At 39.2% G+C, this 22,479-nt stretch overlaps 1 protein-coding gene across 4 annotated transcripts in view; it reads right to left on the bottom strand.

The window, feature by feature from the left end:
* Window positions 1-22,479, bottom strand: part of chd9 (chromodomain helicase DNA binding protein 9) — a 245,483-nt gene that overhangs the window by 165,579 nt on the left and 57,425 nt on the right. For 3 of the 4 annotated variants that reach the window (XM_043706976.1, XM_043706974.1, XM_043706975.1), the window contains exon 2: window positions 17,608-19,324. The exons of the other annotated variant lie outside the window; for it this stretch is intronic. In XM_043706976.1, coding sequence (XP_043562911.1) covers window positions 17,608-19,164 — 1,557 coding nt within the window. In that variant the 5' untranslated portion in view covers window positions 19,165-19,324. The remainder of the gene's footprint in view (window positions 1-17,607; window positions 19,325-22,479) is intronic. 4 annotated transcript variants of the gene reach the window in all.

The raw sequence follows: 22,479 nt of genomic DNA, 5'->3' as shown, positions 1-22,479 counted from the left end.
AGGTTGTTTCAAACATCTGAGCTTTGAACAGAATAACTAGTGCAAAATCATGTTTTTTGACTTAATTTTAAATCTAAAAAAAATCCAAGTCAACAACTGTCTTTTTAACACTAATTACAAGACAACAGTGTTGTTGATTATTTCCTCACGAGTAGAATTCAACTTTGTCTGAATGGAGTGGTGCAGGGCTGAAAGTAAATACAACACAGATTTTGGGTGGCACAGTGGTTAGCACTGCTGCCTCACAGCGCTAGAGACCCGGGTTCAATTCCCGCCTCAGGCGACTGACTGTGTGGAGTTTGCATGTTCTCCCCGTGTCTGCGTGGGTTTCCTCCGGGTGCTCCGGTTTCCTTCCACCATCCAAAGATGTGCAGGGTCAGGTGAATTGGCCATACTAAATTGCCTGTAGTGTTAGGTAAGGGGTAAATGTAGGGGTATGGGTGGGTTTCGCTTCGGCGGGTCGGTGTGGACTTGTTGGGCCGAAGGGCCTGTTTCCACACTGTAATCTAATCTAATCTAATCTAAATCTCTCTGCGAAAAATACATTCCAGCTTCAAAACTGTATCACAGGTATGACTGTAGCATGAAAAACGTAACTGAGTCTATTAGCATTACAACATTTTAAGAACCATACACAGAGGACTAAGTCATTTACAAGAAGGAAGACGTGCTGTCAATGAAACCATATTTCTGTGCAGAGGTATGGAAAATAGGAGAACAGCTCAAAAAAGTGCTGCATAAGACTTTTCTTTCATACAAATATTACCAATGTTTTTCCTGAAAAAATCAATTCACACTGATCTAAAGAAAGGTATTAATGCACATTCTGAAAAAATAACTTTCAGCGTTTAACTGGACAGTAGATTTATGAAACTAATTCTCACAAATCACTGTGAAAGTTTGTTTTCAGCAAGACAAACATGTTTGTGGCCAACAGATATAACGTTAACCTCTCAAAATAAGATGAGCATTTTTCTATGTGGAATAATATAACAGGTTTGATATGCAGTAAATGAATTGCAAGAAAGCTGCAACCAGATGTCTGCTTCATGAATGTGGAACAGATGCTTCTAGAATATACTGGAGCAGACAAGATAGGGCGCTACTTTTATTTCAATCTTGGCAACATGCCAACAAGCATCATTCTAAAGTCAACACACACATCTCACACTACCCAGAACAAATATCGGTTTTAAAAAATGCTGTTTAAAACATGATCATAAACAATATTAAAATTATATTGGTCGTTAGAATGCAACAATGCAGGCAGAGCAACTGCATTACATCCAACATATCCATACCTCAAAAATCAAATTAGTTTTTCTAAAATATCAACAAGCAGGTAGCACAAACAAAGATGGGTCTGAGAGGATGTATCCTGCCTTCCTCATTAAGGGCAATTAGGATACATGATTAAACTGACCTGAGTGAGGATTATTCTTTGCCAATCAATTTAAGGGTTTTAATTTGGTTCCACACTTAAGTTTGCTTCAATGTGCCCTATTGCTCATATTTTGGCAATTTCATACTGGGTTAAAAAAATCTAAGCCTGAAGAAGGGCTTATGCCCGAAACGTCGATTCTCCTGTTCCCTGGATGCTGCCAGACCTGCTGCACTTTTCCAGCAACACATTTTCAGCTCTGATCTCCAGCATCTGCAGACCTCACTTTCTCCTTAAAAAAATCTAAGGATTTTGTAAAAAGTCTTCCCCCCACTACACCCAGCATACTGGTTTTGCTAACAATGACATGATACAAGATACAACTGGATAATTTTGCACCAGCACCAGGCACAGATATATAGTTATTTTAAAATCAGCATTTGTTTTCATTACAGTTCATTCTTCAGGTTGAGCCAAAGAAATAATTCTGCCACAAAATCAAATGTCTGCAGGCAATTCACTTTATGTATCACATAGTCAAAAGTCAAAAAACACACACTTTCTGAACTGGGTCAGGCTCATTTTTATTTACCAACTCAAGCAGACATTGGTGCTAGATGGCAATGCTGTCAGACGAAGGAGCTGTCTGAAACAGTGAATATTTCAGCTTTAAAATCCTAAATTGGCTGAGTCAATTAATTTTGAATTTGTGCCATAAGATGGATGCTCTAGACACCATCTCATAGAAATATTTGCAAAACCATATTTTAGACCAATCCCACACAAGTAGCCAAAAGTAACTGCTGTACTGGAGGGACAGTAAACGACTGTCCACCTTACTATCCCTAGAAAATACTTCCAGTGTAGATCTGGGCAATTTCCCAAGTCAGCAGGAACAAATATGACCTTACATACTAATTCAACAAAATGAGACATCTTTCCTTTCCGATTAATTGCTACAGGCAGGTTGGTCCATCACAACATCAGCACTGTAGTAAAAGGAAACTAGAATATGCTGGTCACCTCCACCATCTGCTAATATATACACAAAAAGCAGGTCCAGAATTCATCAAGTGATAGTCTGCAACTAATTGTTTACCTGTTACATAAATTGAGGTAGTAAAACCTAGTCCTGGTTGTCATATTTTCTTTGAAACGGATTCTAATATTTGGCTTCTATCTTATTAGGTATACACAGATGTTAGTAATGTGGCCATATTCTTAAATGAATACACTGCTCCTAAATAGAGATAATATCAGCTTCAACAGTTCATCAGGTAACCCAACACTACAGATTGCATTTTTATCACCCACGTGATCCTGGTTTGAAAAAAAATTGAGAGAATACTACTTCTCACTTCATTAACAATGAGACCATCACTAACACAAGGCAAAAGTTTAAAATAAGCAATTAGTGAAGGATGTGACCCTGTATTGTGAGAATAAGATTAAAAGAATATCCGATACACAGCACAACACATGGACTGCAGCAGTTCAAGGCGGCAGCTTATGACCATCTTGTCATGGGAAACTAAGATAGGTAATGACTTCTAGCCAAAATCAAAACATCCCACAAGTGAATGTAAAAAATGAATGTAGCATAATTTCAAAGTCTCATTGATGCTGAGAAGCCTGTTTCTTAAAAAAGAAGCACTTTGATTTGATAATAGTCTGCAAAGGCCATAGAGGCGGGAATCTCTCTTCTAAGTTTTGGATATCCTACCATAGCTGCATCTTTTTAAACAGACGAGCAGTATCTGTAGATTCAGGCACACATTAAACTGTTGCTATCCATACAGAACATTGGCAATTCAGGAATTGGTTTCTCTGTAGTGGGCTGTCAAAATCACCACTATTTGCATTGATGCATTTCATTAAGTGGTGAACTGGACAGGCAGAGACAATTCTGGGCAAAAATCTCAAAACCTGCATCAGCTTGTTAGAGGTTGCCCTGCAATTAAACCCACACATGATAGTTTTAACAATGAGACCCTGTGCATTAACCCAATGTAAAAAAATACTTTTTCACTATGTTCAAAGAATTGTACAAACATTATACAGAATACAAAAGACATATGAAGAGACATTCAAGAATAATTGGCAACCCTTCATAATACAAATTCTCTCAACTTTGTGTCCAACTGCATTTTGAATTAGGCCAAAATCTTTTACCATAAATTTACTTATCCTTCAATAAAACATTTATATGTTTACTTTTCACTTAATTACAAACATGATTGGGAGACATGGACTTACAAAAAAGGGAAGCACCATGAAACGCATTCAGATGGCCCTTTGTCATTAATAACAACCAAGCCCAGACAAATCAAACAACTAACACAATCAAACAAGTTCTAAGATACCGTGGAGCCCATAATACTTTATAATTACAGTGTAAGTTGCTAGTTAGCCTATCAATAAATGAACTTTTTAAAAAAAACTCACCAAGTTCTCTTAAAATAACACCGTAGCCAGCCAATCCAATTAGATTGTATTCTATCCCCTTAACACTGTAAAAGCCTCCATTATGCCTCCTCTGATTTCCTAAGTATGCCTAATCTTTGGAGGATATCACAGGAACTTGAAGGCCAAAGCAAAATAACGTAATCCCTTCTTGTTCTTCTCATAGCCACCCCATAGATGATTACTTGTTAAAAAGTACATAAACTATCATTGACCCCATTTATAAATAAGTGTCATCCATTACACTTATTGCTCAGATCTGCATGAGAGAAACTATACCTGCAGTCAAAGTCAGCAGGGGGCTCTTGTGGTACAGTGGCCCACCCCTCTGGCCAAAAGGACTACATTTAAGTATGAACTGCTTCAGAGATATGTTGTAACATGGCTGAACAGGTTGATTAAAAATATCTGTAACATTAGAAGTACCATCATTCTACTCACTTATAGAGTCATAGAGATGTACAGTATAGAAACAGACCCTTCGGTCCAACCCGTCCAAGCCGACCAGATATCCCAACCCAATCTAGTCCCACCTGCCAGCACCCGGCTCATATCCCTCCAAACCCTTCCTATTCATATACCCATCCAAATGCCTCTTAAATGTTGCAATTGTACCAGCCTCCACCACTTCCTCTACTGAAAATGTGTTGCTGGAAAAGCGCAGCAGGTCAGGCAGCATCCAAGGAACAGGAGAATTGACATTTCGGGCATAAGCCACTTCCTCTGGCAGCTCATTCCATACATTTACCACCCTCTGTGTGAAAAAGTTGCCCCGTAGGTCCCTTTTATATCTTTCCCCTCTCATGCTAAAACTATGCCCTCTAGTTCTGGACTTCCCGACCCCAGGGAAAAGACTTTGCCTATTTACCCTATCCATGCCTTTTATAAATTTTGTAATCCGACGCTCCAGGGAAAACAGCCCCAGCCTGTTCAGCCTCTCCCTGTAGCTCAGATCCTCCAACCCTGGCAACATCCTTGTAAATCTTTTCTGAACCCTTTCAAGTTTCACAACATCTTTCCGATAGGAAGGAGACCAGAATTGCACGATATATTCCAACAGTGGCCTAACCAATGTCCTGTACAGCCGCAACATGACCTCCCAACTCCTGTACTCAATACTCTGACCAATAAAGGAAAGCATACCAAATGCCTTCTTCACTATCCTATCTACCTGCGACTCCACTTTCAAGGAGCTATGAACCTGCACTCCAAGCTCTCTTTGTTCAGCAACACTCCCAAGGACCTTACCATTAAATGTCTAAGTCCAGCTAAGATTTGCTTTCCCAAAATGCAGCACCTCGCATTTATCGAAATTAAACTCCATCTGCCACTTCTCAGCCCATTGTCCAATCTGGTCAAGATCCTGTTGTAATCTGAGGTAACCCTCTTCACTGTCCACTACACCTCAGATTTGGATTTCCTAGAGGTATCATAACTATCAATTTCTGGAATGAACAATAATAGATTCTACAGTACATGAAGCAGGATCAGAAGGCAGTAGATATTTAGCACATGATGCACAAACAAGTTATTCCCTATTTTACAGTCTTAAATTATACACGGATACATTGAATCCCCACCAATTGTATGTGTGCTTTTTGTGATTTTGCTTCTCCTCTCTAAATCTATAGTACACCTTTCACCTCACTGCGAGTCCAAACTTCACTTATCTACATTTGCAAAGAAAAAAATTAAAATAAATGAGCATGCAGAGTCTTCTGTGATCACTGTTTGCAAAAAAAGAGATTTTTAAGGAATGAATCCCTATGAACAGCAGGTATTTACTGTACACAAGTGTACTCTAGAGAAACAGGGAGGCATTGAGGTCCATGGGCACAGATCCTTGAAAGTAAGACAGGTAAATAAAATCAAGACACAGAATATAAAACCGGAAAAGTCATACTAGTAATGTATAGCTAGCCCATAACTAGAGTACTACGTGCAGTTGCAATCAAATCACAAAGGATATGAACATACTCAAGGATATCCACTGGATATTAAGTGGAGTTTGCCTGGAATTATGAGTAAATTTTGAATGAACTGGGATTATTTTAGTTTTTTATTATTTATTTTTCAGTTTTCGTGCATTCTACCTGCTGAATTTGGGTGTCTGGGTAACTTAATACTTTACTGTTTAATAATATGACAATTAATAGGAGGTTGTTTTTCAATTCCATATCATACAGAACTGGGAGGTCTGTCAAAAAGTAAACTTTGAAGGTTTTATGGTTAGGGTACAAGGGACTATTTAGCTTATCTTACTCAGAAGAAGATGCAAGGTATTTATACTTGGAGACAAAGACAGAAGTACCTGAGATCACAATGACAGACTCCAGATTCGACCCAAAGTCCCAGCAAGGGGTTGAAGATACTGGTTGTAAAATGTTATGATATGGAACTGTCCAATTAATGTCAAGATGAAAGAGAGTAGTAAATAGAACAACTAAATTTATATCCAGGTAGAAATATTGAATAAATTTTTTTTAAGATTGCCATAGGAAATAGGACTAAGGAAACTATTTTTGGAAATCAGGCCACACACTTCCCAAAATCAATATTACGGCTAGTTCTGTATGATACAACTGGAGATGTGGGAGAGAGATGGTCCTTACTTGAGGTAATGTATCCTGGTCTCTGGGAGATTCATTTTGCATTAATTAACTGGAACATTAATTAATGGACTTAAGAAACACCCTAAAACTAAATGCTTAGAGACTGTTATTCAATGTTACAATTCGAAGAAAAGAGGATACAGAAACGCAATGGAGGCTGGGAGCAACTGTGGAATGCTTATGAAACATGCAATAAGTATAAAAAGAGACCGCCCCTCTATCTAGTTTAAGATATAAGTTGCCTACGAGGATAAAATTGAATAAATGCTATTATCTTCTCAGTAAAACTTTTAAAATGTGATATCTTGATATGTCATTTTCCTTTTAGATTTACAAATCTCTATGGAGTCTGTAATAGTGAGAGGAGGCTAGATTTCTCCATTTTCAGCTGGCACAAACAATTGGTCAAATTTGCCATGAACTTCTGTATTTCTATTGTCTTCATTTTTTATACAAGGCTTTGATTTGCTACTATAACTGAATTGTAAAATAATGGTCAGTTTTGTGAGCTTTTGAAAAATAGGTGTTTCTCTACAGTACAATTGGGGGACCCAAAGCTGCACCGCTGCATGGATGTGGTTAGAACATTGAAGTTTTGGCAGGTAGTTTCCATATTAAATATGGGCAGAGGAATTTAAGTTTAAAAAAGCTGATACAAAAATGTGACAGAATGTGAACAGGAAGCAAAGTCATGTACACAAACAGGTTGCTGTCATCACATTTAAAATAAAAAAAAGCATTTTCAGAAATAATTATTCATGGCAATAATTTTGTGTGGGAGATGTAGGCTGCTGAGCCAGGAGAGGAGAGCCCAAAAGGCACAAAGTGGGGAGAGCAGTTTCAACAATGAAATATATATCTAACGGAAAACCAGGAAAACTTGAAGTCACTAAGATAATTAATCCCTACAAATGAACATGCAGTTCTAGCACAAAGCTGCAGGGTTTCAGGAGTTACTATATAGGGGAGAAAATGGAGTGTATACTGTTGTAATAAACAAACTCAATTGAATAATTTAATACTGGCTAGTTTTATGTAATTATGTAAGTTTTACAATTCTGTTCCTAACATATTGCAAATTACTTGGAGTGGAGTGACTGAATTACAGACAAGCATGCTTAGCTGTGACTTAACTAGTACACAGAAAGCATATTTAGGATGGTGGCTTTTTAAAAAAAAAGTACTTTTTGAAAAATAAAATTGTTGCTTACTTCTGCCTTTTGTCTTGTGCCAAGTTAAATACAGTTGCTTGAACAAATACTTTCCTTGTTTCTTATAGCTTTACGGGAGTAAAGATAATGTAGGATATTGATTGACTCTTAATTTTTCTTCTGCCAGAGTACAAATACCTTATATGTTAACACAAGGTAGTGTAGCTACATGAATACATTGTCTAATAAAGCAGATAATGAGAATGAAAATATAGTTCCTGACAATAAAGAATAATTCTTTAAAAAATCTTATGCAGAGACTTCATAAAAGATTCTGATCCCTGATCTACATAGCAAAAAACAAAATCCCAATATTGTTTCGTAGAGGCAATCAATAAAAAATAACACCAAATGAGTTGTGGTGTTATTTGGAGAAGTCACAAAAATCAGGCAAATATGTGGATTTCAAGTAGAGTCTTGAAATGAGGAGAATGAAAGGTGGACTAATTTAGAAAGGGAACTCCAGAATTTTAGGACGTAAGCAATTGAATGCACAGTCACCCATAGTAGTAAAAGTTGAAGAGGAAACTGAAAAGGCCTGTCTGACAACTGATCAAAGATCTGAAGAAGGGTCATCAGTTCTGAAGGGTCACTGGATGTGAAACTCCACTTTCTCTCCACAGATGCTGCCAGACCTGCAGAGTTTTTTCAGCAATTTGTTTTTCTTTCTGATTTCCAGCACCTTCATTCCTTCCGGTTTTTTTGATCAAATAAAATACTGGGCTTATAAATTGTATGAATCAAACATTTAATCTCTTCCATCAGCTCCAAAAAAAAATGCATAAATCCTCAAAATTCAGAACATGACAAACGGATTAAAACTACTTTGCAAACAGCCAAGAAAAATAAAACTGCTAACTGCTAAGCCATTGCATTCATCAAAACCAACCATCAAAAGAACTTTGACCAGAATTAGGAGAATTCATCAATATCCTCTGTCATCACTACCAAATCAGGAATACAAACAGCTTGGATTTGGGGTGAAGCATGCAGCAAGTCAGCCCACCTGCAGCAGATTGAGAGAGATATGCTCTAGAAGAGCAGCAGTGGGAGATTGTAAACTAACAGAGCGCTCCTTCAACCTATTGCCACCTGTCAGAGCCGAAGTGTGAAGGCATAGAAAAACAGATAGGTGATTGGTAGGTATTTCTTCCGACTCTCTTTTGATTGACCAAGTAGTGAAATTCGGAAGATGATACGGGAGCTAAAGAGTACAGTTAGGAAATGCACTTAAAATATTTAATGTTAAAACTAGTTAATTTAATAGATTAAAGACTGTTTCAGCAAGCAACATATTGCATCTGGTAGACACTGATACAATTCATGGTCATCACATTTGCAGTAGATGGCTGCTCAAGGAAAATTGGTCCAGGGTTGATGAGCTGGAGTCTGAGCTATAGATACTGCAACACATCAGGGAAGGAAACAATTACCTGACTACAGACACAATCCTGAGATTAATTGCATCAAATACGGTCCATGGTCTCAGACAAGAGGGTGTGCCTGAGAGTGAGACAAAGGATTGGGATACAGAATTTAGGTTTGGAGGAACCTGAGCCAGTGCCCTTGTCCAATAGGGATGGGGCTCTTGCTTCCACTCGGGATAAAAGGCATAGGGTACAGGTAAGATAAGCAAACTGAGCAAAAGAATGTTGCAAGCGGGACAAGAAGAGAAAAACATAGTAGTAGTGTGGGGGGGGCAGCACTATTAGTTGAATAGATAATGTTCTCCTGCAAAGATGGAGAGTCCCAAAAACTGTGTGGCCTATCTGATGCCAAGGTTCAGCACATCTCTTCTGGGTTGAAAAGGAACTTGGAGTTGGAAGAAAAAGATTGAGTAGTCATGGCCCAAGTAACCAACCATATAGGTAGGACTGGAAAAGAGATTCAACTGAGAGATTGGAAGCAACTCAGTGTGAAATTAAACAGCAGAATCATAAGGATTTCAATTTCCATCCTTCTCTCACCTTCATCTAATCCATCTCTAACTCCGTCCTTGACATAGGTTTTCATTTCTGGGGATAGGCTGGCTATTGATATCTACTACAAACCCACCAACTCCCACAACTACCTTGACAATAACATCATAACCCGCTTCCTGTAAGGACTCCATGCCATTCTCCAGTCTATTGCATCAGCTCTGATGATGCCACCTTTCTGCTGGTGGGTGGGTGGGTTGGTGTTTAACCCCGACATGTCCACCTTTTTCTTCAAGCAAGGATTCTCTGCCGTGGTTGACAGAGCCCTCAGCATGTCTGACTCCATTCCTGCACTTTTGCTCTCATGCCAATCATTCCTCCCCATAACAAAGATGGGGATCCCATGCCCTCACTTTCCGCTCCACCTGCCTCTGCATCCAAAGAATCATAAACCGTCATGTTAGCCACCTCGAGAGGTACTCCAACACCAGGCTCATATTCCCTTTCTCTTCCTTGTCAGTATTCCGCAAGATTGTCCCCTCTAAACAGGTTCACTCATCCTCCACTCCCAACACCTCACAACTCTTTCGCAGGCATTCACAGAAGGTACAACACAGGTCTCCTCACTCCTTACTAGACACACTTTTCTGGTGAAGCAGCAGTTTACCTACATTTCATTCAATCTAGTCTATTGTCATTGCTACTCACAATATGGTCGCCTCTACTCTGGGGAGATAAAATATAGACAGGTTGACTGCTTTGCAGAACACACAGTTCTGTCCGTAAACATGACCCTGAGCTTGACGTTGCCTGCCAAGGCAACATACCATCATGTTCCCATGCCAACAGTTCTATCTCAGGCCTGTTGCACTGCTCCAGTGAAGATCAATACAAGATGAAGGAACAATACCTCATCTTCTGCCTTGGTACCTTACAGCCTTCAGGACTCAACCAAGTTTAACAATTTCAAAGGATGAACACCCTCCCTCAGGTTCACTACCCATTCCTGCCTCCAAATCCTGTTCTGGATGCACTGCTCCCAGCACAGCCAATTACTTTTCAACTATTCACACTTCCTGTAAGTACCCATTCAGCATTTCTCTCTCTCCAGCTTACCATCAGCAATCCCTGCGTCTGTTTCTTTTTTTCTGTCTCCCCCAGACTCCATCTATTCAACGCACTCTTCCCTAAACCTCAACTTCTCCTCCTCCCTACCAGGGTCAAAGTGTGACAGATCTCATGACTATAAGCAGAAAAGTGCAGGAGAAACTGGAACTAGAATAGATAATAATGGTTAAAAAAAAGCCAAAGCTCTCAACTTAAACACGCACAATATTCATAATATGACGGATGAGTTGAAAGTACAGCAGACAAGCAGGAGGCGGGACACAGCAAACCAGACAGCATCAGGAGGTGGAGCAGTCGATGTTTCGGGTGTAATCCTTCTTCAGGACTGGGGGTGGGTATAAGGGCAGCTGCAGATGAAGGGTGTGGTGGGGGCAGGGTGGTGAAGTGGGGATAGGTGAAGACAAGTAGAGGGTACGACCTGGTTGGTCAATGGGAGGAACAAATCCAGTTAGTGGCAGGGAGGAGTGGATGGGAGGGTGGGGGATGCTGGGAAGGGAGTCAGGGGATGGGAAAAGGAGGTTATTTGAAATTGGAGAATTCAATGTTGAGTCCTCCAGGCTGTAGGCTACCCAGGGGGAAGATGTGGTGTTATTGACAGGCAAATAACCTCCCTTCCTATTCCCCGAATCCCTTCCTAGCCCCTCCCTCTCCCTTCCACTCCTCCTTGCCACCAATCGAATTCATTCCTCCCAATGAGCAACCAGGTCTTACCCTCTACTTGTCTTCAACTAGTCCCACTTCACCACCCTGGCCCTGCCACACCCTTTACCAGCAACTCCCCCTACACCCACCCCCAGTTCTGAAGAAGGATTACACCCGAAATGTTGAATTCTCCACCTCCTGATGCTGCCTGGCTTGCTGTGTTCTTCCAGCCTCCTGCCTACTTTGAATTCCAGCATCTGCAGCATTTTTGTCTCTAGCCGAGTTGAAAGCACAAGCAGAAATATGTGATCATGACTTGATCGTTATTATGGCAACATGGTTGCTGTCAAATGTTGTGCTGATGCCAAGGGCAGTCATACCTCATTTTATCTAGTTTCAGATGAAGGCTCTATGAGATTTGTATCGGACAATTCTGGTAGAACCAACAGGGACAGTTGCAGAGCTGGTTATTGCTGTGTAAGTGCCACTTAATCCTTTATTTTAGCATAATGTACCCCACTTGAAAATTAGGAGTACCATTGTGTAGCACATACAATGAGGATAAACATGCTCAGTATTTAGCTATGCCTCTGTGGAGCAGAAATATTTTTTTTGGGGGGGGGGGGGGTACTGAAAGGGATAAATTACAACATATCACTCCTGCACATTTCAGTGGCTGACTATTGGACAACATCAGCAAGGGTTAATGTGTGACACTGAGTGATTCAGTGAGAAAACAAAATCCAAATCCAAAAACACAACCAATAATAAATATCCTTTGCACGAAGCCAAACATCAATCCATGGGAAACTTTTCTTTGAGATTTCTAAAGTGACAGTTGTGTTGGTCAAATCACAGGAAATGTGCTTGCCCCTCACATTCCAATTAAAACCAACCCCTTTATCCTAGTAGCAGAATTATAGATCTACAAAACAAATCATGTTAGAGTCGATAAGGCACAAGATTTTAGGTAAAATTTGATTTTGTAAAATTGCTTTAATTATTTAAATTCATTGAAACTAAAACGTTCTGTTTAGCACTTCAACTGATTCTATTATAGTAATTTACCAACTGAATTCTGTTGTGCAAACTATGATCAGTACAGATTATAACCTTAAATCAAACCTAGGATTCCTTGTGAAAAATAAACAAAGTCAGAGTTATACAGCATGAAATCAGAACCTTTGGTCCAATTCATCCATGAACTTATCAGGCTTCAAATGTATTCCATTTCTATAGTTATTTCTGGACAGAATGCAGAATTTGTTTGATAAAAGACACTGACAACTGGACAAGGTTAACCTGGATCTTACTGGCAAAGAAGTGAGACCAATGCCAAGTGATGCTCTAGTAAAATTGTGATTTTTTTAAAATGTTAAAATTGCAAAAACAAAATCGAGGGCATAGGTACAAAAATTACAACAGGCAACATCTCTACTTCAAACAAGTTTCCAATTTACTTTTATTACAATATATCACTTGGCAAACTGTTTATTTGTCACTGCTCGCCCGTCAGGCAAACACATTGACTAGAGAGGGAATATTTCCTGGTTATTTGACAGCTTAGGATATCACACTCAAGCCTGACTTCATCAGACATATGTGCCAGGCAATGACCATTAAAAAATGAGAATCTAACTGTAACTCCTTGGAGTTCAACAGTATTACCATTGCTGAATCCCACATTAATAACATTCTAGGAGTTACCACTAACCAGAAACTGAACTGGACAAGCTATAGAAATGTTGTGGCTACAGAGTATGTCAGAGACTAGGAATTCGACACCAAGTAATCACCTCCTGTCTCCTCAAAGCCTGTCCAAAAATGACTGATTGGTCATTGGTCATTGATTAGTACCCCCCTCAATAATCTTCAGTATTCACTCCCTTCACTACTGATGCACAGCAGCAACAATGTATACCATCTACAAAATGTTCTGCAGCAACTTACGCAGGGTCTTAAAACAGCAACTACCAAACCTATGATCTCTACCACCTAGAAGGACAAAGATAACAGAACACCACCACCTAGAAGTTCTCCTAAAAAAAAAAACTCACGTTCTAGCTCATACCCTCACTGTAACAGGATCAAGATCTTGGAACTTCCAGCCTAACAGGACTGTGGGTGTACCTGCACCCCAATTCATAGGTGGTTAAAGGTAGGTCAGCACCATCTGTTAAGGACTACTAGAGCTGGGCAATAAATGTTGGCTTAGCCAGCAACAACCATATCACCATGATTAAATGAAAAAAACTGCATGGGCACTTTTAATAGCAAGTGCTGCACATTATTCAATTCCAGTCAATTTTCCTTTTCCAAAACATGGCTGCTTAACTTTAATACTCCCATCATATAAAACATAACAGAATACATTTGCATATCTTAAACTACCTTTGATCAGTCAGGTTGCAGAAATCAAACTTGTAAATATATTTCAGCATTATTCAAAATTTAACTTAAGAGGTTCTTTTATAAATCTCATTTGGCAGTTGCAATTTGCAAATATCCATCCTTCTCCACAATTTTTACAATAACTTATTCTGAAAACAAAAATGCAGAGGTTTCTTACACGGTGTTGGAATCAGCACACTGTTGGAATTCCAAACTTGATAAGACATGTTCCCATTTGTTATCCGTAAAGTTTGTTCTCCTATTCATTGGTAGCAGGATGACACTGTCCTGAATGTGACACAGCTGAGTAAAGCCAAGAAAGAATTCTGAAAAAAGGTGGCTATGCAGCATAAAGAGAATAAACACATGTCTGGAGATTTCTCTCTACAAGCAATCAACCAAAAAAAATTTAAAATGCCATTTATTATTTTACTAGACTTGAAGTCAATTCACTTGAAAAAGTTACTGACTGAAGTAGATCTGGGATAAATAAATCATTAAATTTTTAACTTCAGAATGTTGGAATTGAAATAGAATAAAATCATAGAAGAGAAGCAGTTCATGAGATTGGGATGAAGACTTGTGGTTAGAATAGAGTGGATGGACATTTGCTTGGTATCTTTGGTTGGGAATATTTATACTGACATGCGAGCAACAGAAAATTGAAAAAGAAAAGGTGCAGTCCCCAACACACATAACAAGAAGCTTGGACAAAAAATTCAATATCAAAGTTGCACATGAATTTTAAATATTAGCTATTGGATTGCTAATCATTGTAGACCACATCAAACTCAAATCTCGACAAGAGGAATCAGGAATTTATATTCATAGGGATGCTCAAGTTATACATATTTCACTGATAGCTTAACCTGTCTCATCTTGCAGATTTTATTTGCGAATCTAACCCTAGCTCTGTCAGCCCCTTAGTTCAAGATTTAAAAATTCAAACTTGGTTTCCAACTAATGTCTTATAGCATGTCAATTGATCAATCACATGTTGATGAGAAAATTGTGTGAATGCTAGTAATACAAAGATAGCATCATACCACAAAGAGGGGTAACATAATTAATCAAACACAATAATAATTCAACTGTTACAATACTTCACAACAACACTGGCAGCCAACACATCTCTCAGCCTTGCTTGGTACAGACTTATCAGTACAACAGATTTTGCACATATTTGAAAAGTATTGAAAAGCACTTAAAAACCTTGATTATTTGAACAAACCGTTAAAAACAGCTGCCACATTTCAATTTTATCATAATTCAAATAGTGTGCCACCTTTCATCAAGTGGATTACACAATCTGATACTGAATGCCTTAATTACAAATAAATCTGTTAAGTCAACCATCAGCAAGCTAAATTTAAATTTTCTAGCTTTAAATGAACAGTTATCAACTGTACGGAAGAGCATACGAACGAGGAGCAAAAGTAGACAATTTAGCCCCTCAAGCCTATCCCACTATTCAATACAATCACGGCTGATCTCAACCCCATTTGCCTGCCCACATAATCCTTCAACCCAATTAGTCATAGAAACACACAATGGAAATAGACTGTTTGATCCAACTCATCTCGCTTTTGGCCCATATGTCCTAAACCTTTCCAAACGTCTTTTAAATGTTGTAACTGTACCTGCATCATACACTTCCTATGGCAGTTCATTCCACATATACACCACTTGGGTGAAAATTTTGCTCCACATCCCTTTTAAAACTTTCTCCCCTCACCTTAAAAATACACCCCTAGTTTTGAACTCCCCCATTCTAGGGAAAAAGACCTTTGCTATTCACATTATCTATAACCCTCATGATTTTATAAACCTCTTAAGGGTCAGCTCTCAACATCCAATGCTTCAATGAAAGAAGTCCTAGCTTATTCAGCCTCTCCTTATAACTCAAACCTTCCAGGCCTGGTAATATCCTTGTAAATCTTTTCTCCACACTCTCCAGATTACTAATATGCTTTCTATGTTAGGGCGACCAGAACTGTACAGAGATTCCAAAAGGTGCCTCACCAACATCCTGCACAATTGCAACATAACATCCCAACTCCTCTACTCGATGGTTTGAACAATGAAGGTAAGCGTGCCAAAAGCCTTCTTTACCACCCTGTGACACAACTTTCAAAGAACTATGTACCTGAATTCCTAGGTCTCTCTTATTAAAAAATCTGTCCATCTCCTCCTCAAATTTACTCTCATTCTAGATTGTACCAAATGAGTAAACATCCTATCTATATCTATTTTGTCAATCCTCAATTAGCATCTTATATACCTTAATTAGATCGCCTCTCATTCTTCTACACTACAGACAGTACAAGCCTAAACTGCTCCATTTCTCTTCATAAGACAAATCTTTCATCACTGGTATCAAATCTAGTGAACAAATCTTCGAAGTAACTACATCCCTCCCCAACTAAAGGAGTTAAAACTTTATGCAATACTCAGGGTGCTGTCTGACAGCAGAAGTACAATTGAAGCAAATCTTCCCAATTTTTACACTCTATTCCTAAGTAATAAATGCCAAAATTCTATTTGTTTTCCCTCTTACCTGAAATACCTGCGTAATGGCTTTTCTGTGATTTATGCATGAGGATACCCAGATCTCTCTGCATTGAAGCACTCTGAAGTTTCTCCTTTTTGGTAATAAGTTGCCTTTCTATTCCTCCGACCAAACCAGATAATCTCTCACTTACCCACTTCAACTACTTCTGCCAAATTTTGGCCCATTCACTGAACCCATCTATATCTATTTGTAGATTTATTTTATTGCAATGAGAATGCACCACTTTTCATTCACTCAGTGAGACCAAAGTCACAAAACAAACAGCTCCATTGATGTTAGGAACTCAAAGTCTAAAATGTAGTCTCCCCATTTTCTCCCATTTATTTGTTGTTTTGTGTCATCACTTAACTTTATGGACCGATTTTGATGAAAAACACCAGCATCTAAATACAGCTTGCTTAAAGTCTCAAGATGACTTGCAAATGGTAACACCGAAGAAATCCTGTGTGAATTTCAAACTGGTAAAAGTTGCTCATCAAATTGGGCCATTGGCCTAATGAAAATAAAATAAAATCTCTCCACTACTCAGATTCTTATGCCTTGCTGCAATTTTACACTTGTATACTAGTTTCACCACAGAAAGTCATTCTACTGATTAGTCGCACATTTTTAAAAAAATGATATGACCATCATTAACACTGCAAACCAAACTCTTGCACAGAAAACTAGAACTATGGAGTTTCATTCCTTCAAGATATAAATTGATGATTTTTAACATTTTAATTATTTAATTTTGACATTTGATTTTACAATAGTTCCTTGGCCTTTTTTTGGAAACCAATTTTCAGTTTGTCTTTCTTCCCACATTCCAGCTATTTCATTCTGTATCTAATTTAACATCACATTCACTCAATCCAGTTCTCCCTTCTCCTCAGGATTTCTGTACACTTCTAAATCCATTACGTAAAAGAAAATCCATTACATATCAGTAAAATAAATAATTTGTCCCTTTGTTCAGGTTTTGAAAACCCCACTGTCCTCAGCTCATGATTCCAGAAACATCATAGACAGAAATAAAATTATAACCTAATGGAGGAGAAACTCATCCATTTAGCAAGGTGCACCATGAGATGCTCTACTCCAGCAAAATTTTACTTTGGTTTTTATCTAAATGTTCATAGAAATTTTCTTTTGACAACTATAATTCTAGCACAGAAAGACAGATGAAAATAGCACTCAAAAGTGAAGAACAACAAGTAGCTCAACTCATGGAAACATTCAGAATTGCCTAAGTGGTCATAATATCAGAATTATTGGGATGCAATCTCTTAAGAATTTAGGCACAAACCTGCCGTTGCAAAGTCAACTGCATGGACCCCTTCATCTGCCGATGCTGGCTAGTTATTGATGGTTGCCAATGTTGAGATAGTGTGTGACTGATGGTAGCAGGCTCTTGATGCATTTGCTGTTGGTTCCCCATTTTCTGTTGCTTGTTTGGATGCTGCTGTAACTGCCGTGAAGCCGCTGGTCTTAAAATAGGGGATGAATTCCTTTGGCCAAGACCTGAACTGCCAAACTTTGTTGACAGCTGCCCCTGAAAATCATTTGTATTCATCCTGGTCAACGAATGTGTCTGAGAATGTGGAAGTGGATTTCCCTGAAGAGCTGAAAGGTCCGTTGGTTTCCTTTGAACGGATGTGTTAGAAAGTCTCACCCGAGAAGCAGGACTGCTTGTTATTGGCACGCCAGTTTGAACAGAGGGCATACTTGAAGAACTGAAGTTTCCCTGAGTGTTTACAGAATGTATAGGCTGGAGAACCTTTTGTTTCGCAGGACTGTTGGGACTGAGCATATGTTGAACTGGTTCTTGGTTGGTCCCTGCTGCCACTGTGAATGCGTCACTCCCAGGGAAGCAAGTCATAGCCTGGGTTACCTGATGAGTTGAAAGGATTGCAGCAGATGTCAAATTGTTGCCATTAGCTAGGTTGTTACTCGGGTAGGAATACGGAGGAGTAAACTGATTTGAATTAGCAGAACACGGAGTCATTTCTCGTGATGAGTTTGAAAAGTTCACATTCTGATGTACACGAGTGAGATTAGCACTATTGGTGAATTGCACAGGATGCACTGCATTCATGGACAGAGCTGTAGTTGGTTGGTTAAACTGCTGCACTGAAGCAGAATGTTGTTGAGTAGATGAACTTACAGTTGTGGTCGGTTGGCTCAACGGAGTCATATGAGATGAAGCCGAACTGTGGGCACCCATGAACTGATTGCCATGATTTAGAACTTTCTGACCTGTAGTGAAATGATTCATATTCTGTTGGGGCTGCACTGATGCAGGTTGTTGCTGCTGCTGTTGCTGTGGGCTAGACTGATGCAGACCAAAATCATGATGCGTTAAGAAGGGGGTCATTGGCTGAATGGACTGTGAATGTGCTTGCAAGGTATGGAATGGTGATCCATTCTGATTTGAAATAGGGCTTTGGTGGCCCCACATTGGGCTGCCATCTACGAATGACTGGCCACTATTATCATTATTGGCAGAAGGGAATAGCCCATTTGTCTGATTTTGCTGATGGTCTGGTGAACAATGAAACTGGGAATGTGGGGAAAGGACACTAGTCTCAGCACCACCGCCCACCAAGTTAAATGGCTGATTCTCTGGATGAAGTTTCAGTGAATCGAATGTCTGTAACTGTTCAAAGTTAATTTTTTCTGATGTCGGTGTCTCGGATACATGATGCAATGGCTCAACCTGCAAAGGTTCAAAATCTGCACTTAGGTTTAGCTCATCAACCAATGAAACTGGTCCTGCTTGTGAAAAGCCATCATCTGCCAAGCCTTCCAATCCTCCACCAAACAAATTGGCATCATCCAAAAAATCCATGATGGGATCAGTCATCCTGTTGCATCTACTACACGACCGTAATCAACAGTTTGCTCCAGTAAGCTGACTTCAGCCGTTCTGCAGTGGCAGTTCTAAGTCTTAAACTGTTCAACGACTAATCCACTACATGTCACTTTCAATCCACTTAATTCATGCAGACATGGTCATGCAGCACCTAGAAAGTCATTTAAAAATAAAGAAAACATTAATTAAATAATGTACTTAGTAACAGGTTATCTTTCATGTCGTTTGACCATATTGGTGTCAACCCTTTCGGCATCAGTTTATCACCCAAAGAACCGTTTGATTATGTACATTGTCCATCTGCTTCAATTATATGTAACCACAGATCACAGACTGGACACCTCATTCACAATCACCTGGCTAATAAACAACCCCAAAAGGGAAAGCATTAAAAGTAATCCTGATTTTTGGAAATGAGAGTAGATAATCACAATTATTTGTACTATAAAAAAAGACATTAGCACTTGAAATTAATGAGATCAGGAGAAATATATAAACCAATAAACAGTTCAAAGTTTGTGAGAAGATTTGTAGCTCGGGTGCTCGTTGTTGTGGTTCTGTTCGCCGAGCTGGGAATTTGTGTTGCAGACGTTTCGTCCCCTGTCTAGGTGACATCCTCAGTGCTTGGGAGCCTCCTGTGAAGCGCTTCTGTGATCTTTCCTCCGCCATTTGTAGTGGTTTGAATCTACCGCTTCCGGTTGTCAGTTCCAGCTGTCCGCTGCAGTGGTCGGTATATTGGGTCCAGGTCGATGTACACACATGAAGATGACAAGCAACATGAATTCGACCGGGACAACACTACTATTATAGGACAAGCCAAACAGAGAACAGCCAGGGAATTCCTAGAGACATGGCACTCATCCACAGATTCAATCAATAAGCACATCGACCTGGACCCAATATACCGACCACTGCAACAGACAGCTGGAACTGACAACCAGAAGCAGCAGATTCAAACCACTACAAATGGTGGCGGAAAGATCACAGAAGCACTTCACAGGAGGATCCCAAGCACTGAGGATGTCACCTAGACAGGGGACGAAACGTCTGCAACACAAATTCCCAGCTCGGCGAACAGAACCACAACACCAATAAACAGTATACCTCTTAGTGACTACTAAATAGTAGCTTAGTTTGAAAGTTGATATTAGAGGAGGACAAAAATCAAACTTAGCATGAGCATTGTTAAATTGTATGTCAACAGTGACTGACCAGGTTCTCAAATAGAGTTGCAACTTAAGGAGCCTTCTCGAAAATGTACCATTGATAAATCATTACCTTTGCAAAAGGAAAGTTCAAGAAAAATGGTGTGTAGAGAATTGAGGTAGATCACTAAACATATAGTGTAACATATAGACACATTCACTAGTTAATGCAAGGACATTTCATAGAATCATAGAATCCCTATAGTGTGGAAGCATGCCATTCAGCCCATTTACTACACACCGATCCTACAAAGAACATCCCACCTCCCAACCCATAACTCTGCATTTCCCATGGCTAACCCACCTAGCCTGCACATCCTGGACACTATGGGCAATTTAGCATGGCCAATCCATCTAATCTGCACATCTTTGGACTGTGGGAAGAAACTGGAGCACCTGATGAACGGATCTGCATTATACCTTTTAAAAGGGAAAGAACATTACATAAACAATGATGAGTATGTTGAACTGTACAGGACACAAAGTTGTGAGATCACTATTCCCTTGTCATCTGTGTGCACTTCCTCCAACACCGCCGCACCCCACTTTGTGTTGCATCTTACTGACACAGACATTTCTAACAATTCATTGACACCCACACCTTCCAGCTCAGTGAGCAAACGTACATCCAGAACCTCAAACTAAGCTACAAATCTTCTCAAAACTCACTACCCACACCTTTGGCTGAAACTTATTCATTTTAGTAGGCTTAGAATTATACTTGCAACAGCTCATATGACATTTCCACTCCTGATGCTCAAAACAAATCAAAATTACAATATCTTCCCCACTGCCAGCATCCCAACAAATCTGCATAAAACAGTAGAGATTATTTACTTAGCAACACTGAGAATGGTAAACACACATGAAGCATGGAAGTACATCTAAGTCATAGATGATATTACAATAATGATAAACACGGACTATTATTCAACTGCTATCTCCTGATTTTCATATACAAGGTCCTTTGTGGACTAGTGATTTTTGGAGCGATCAAATACTAACCTAAAATGATGTTCAGATGACCACCTGACCATAGATTAAGGCAAATTCGGGAACCCATTCAGAATACACCTAATCAGCTGCACATAAATTACCATTTCATCCAGAAACTGAAACAGGCAATTAAGTCAAAGTGTATTCCTTTTAATTCACTTCAATGATAAGTTTGCATATTGAGAGATGAAAGGTTCCCTGCTGAGTATTCAACTAAGTCAGACAATGTAGATTGTACACTAAAACTTAGCAGTAAATAGATGTTAGTGTGTGTGATTGATGTACATTATTTGTAGATTTTTAAAAATCTGGTAAACAAGGTCTTTTGTAAATCAAAAGCAGAAATGGTGGGAATGTGCACATTTACCACAATAAGTAAACAGAAAGAACAGGCTGAAACTCTGGATATTAATACTTACGTAATGCAAGATTAATATTCAGTGCAAAAAACTTAAATTCCAGACACAGACAGGCCCAATGACCGTCACCAGCATCTCTGTATACGTCTCTGATGTCAAGTATTAAATTCCACCCCCCCCCCCCCCCCCATTTCTAATCTATCATGTTCTTTGCATGGTATTTTCCACATACTATAACAAAAGTAGAACATAAGGTATGTGGGTGATTTGCCAAAAGGAACAGCGCATAGCAGCTGAAACTGTCATATTTCGCGACAGCAAGAAGTTAGTTTTTATGGCAGCATCACGTATTAACAAGTGAAACTGACTGAGATACTACAAAGTGACCAGTAATATACCAGAAGACTGTCAGATGGTAGCATTGCAAATTACATTTCATTATCTACTTGTTTCAGTCAAGACAAATTTTCCCTATTCATGGAGTTGGGGAGGGAGGTGGCTTGTATTAGAGCAACATTGTAATTGCAAAGACTCTAGACTGCCTAATGTTATTCTTTGCAAGAGATGTAATACTTGAAAGATCTAAGAGGATCTATATATTTTGGGGTGAAAAAAGGCAGCAGGGTGGAGATAAATAAAACTGAAAATATTAACTACCTATGACTTGCTTACCAGTGAATAAAGCAAGTTTTAGCATCTGTTGAAACTAGGAAGCAACTTGACAGAATAAAAACAACACACAAATC

The sequence above is a fragment of the Chiloscyllium plagiosum genome, chromosome 17 (genome assembly GCF_004010195.1).
Source record: "Chiloscyllium plagiosum isolate BGI_BamShark_2017 chromosome 17, ASM401019v2, whole genome shotgun sequence".
In the NCBI taxonomy this organism is placed as follows: Eukaryota; Metazoa; Chordata; class Chondrichthyes; order Orectolobiformes; family Hemiscylliidae; genus Chiloscyllium; species Chiloscyllium plagiosum.
Note: the sequence above shows the minus strand (reverse complement) of the source record. Positions and strands in the feature narration are given on the sequence as shown.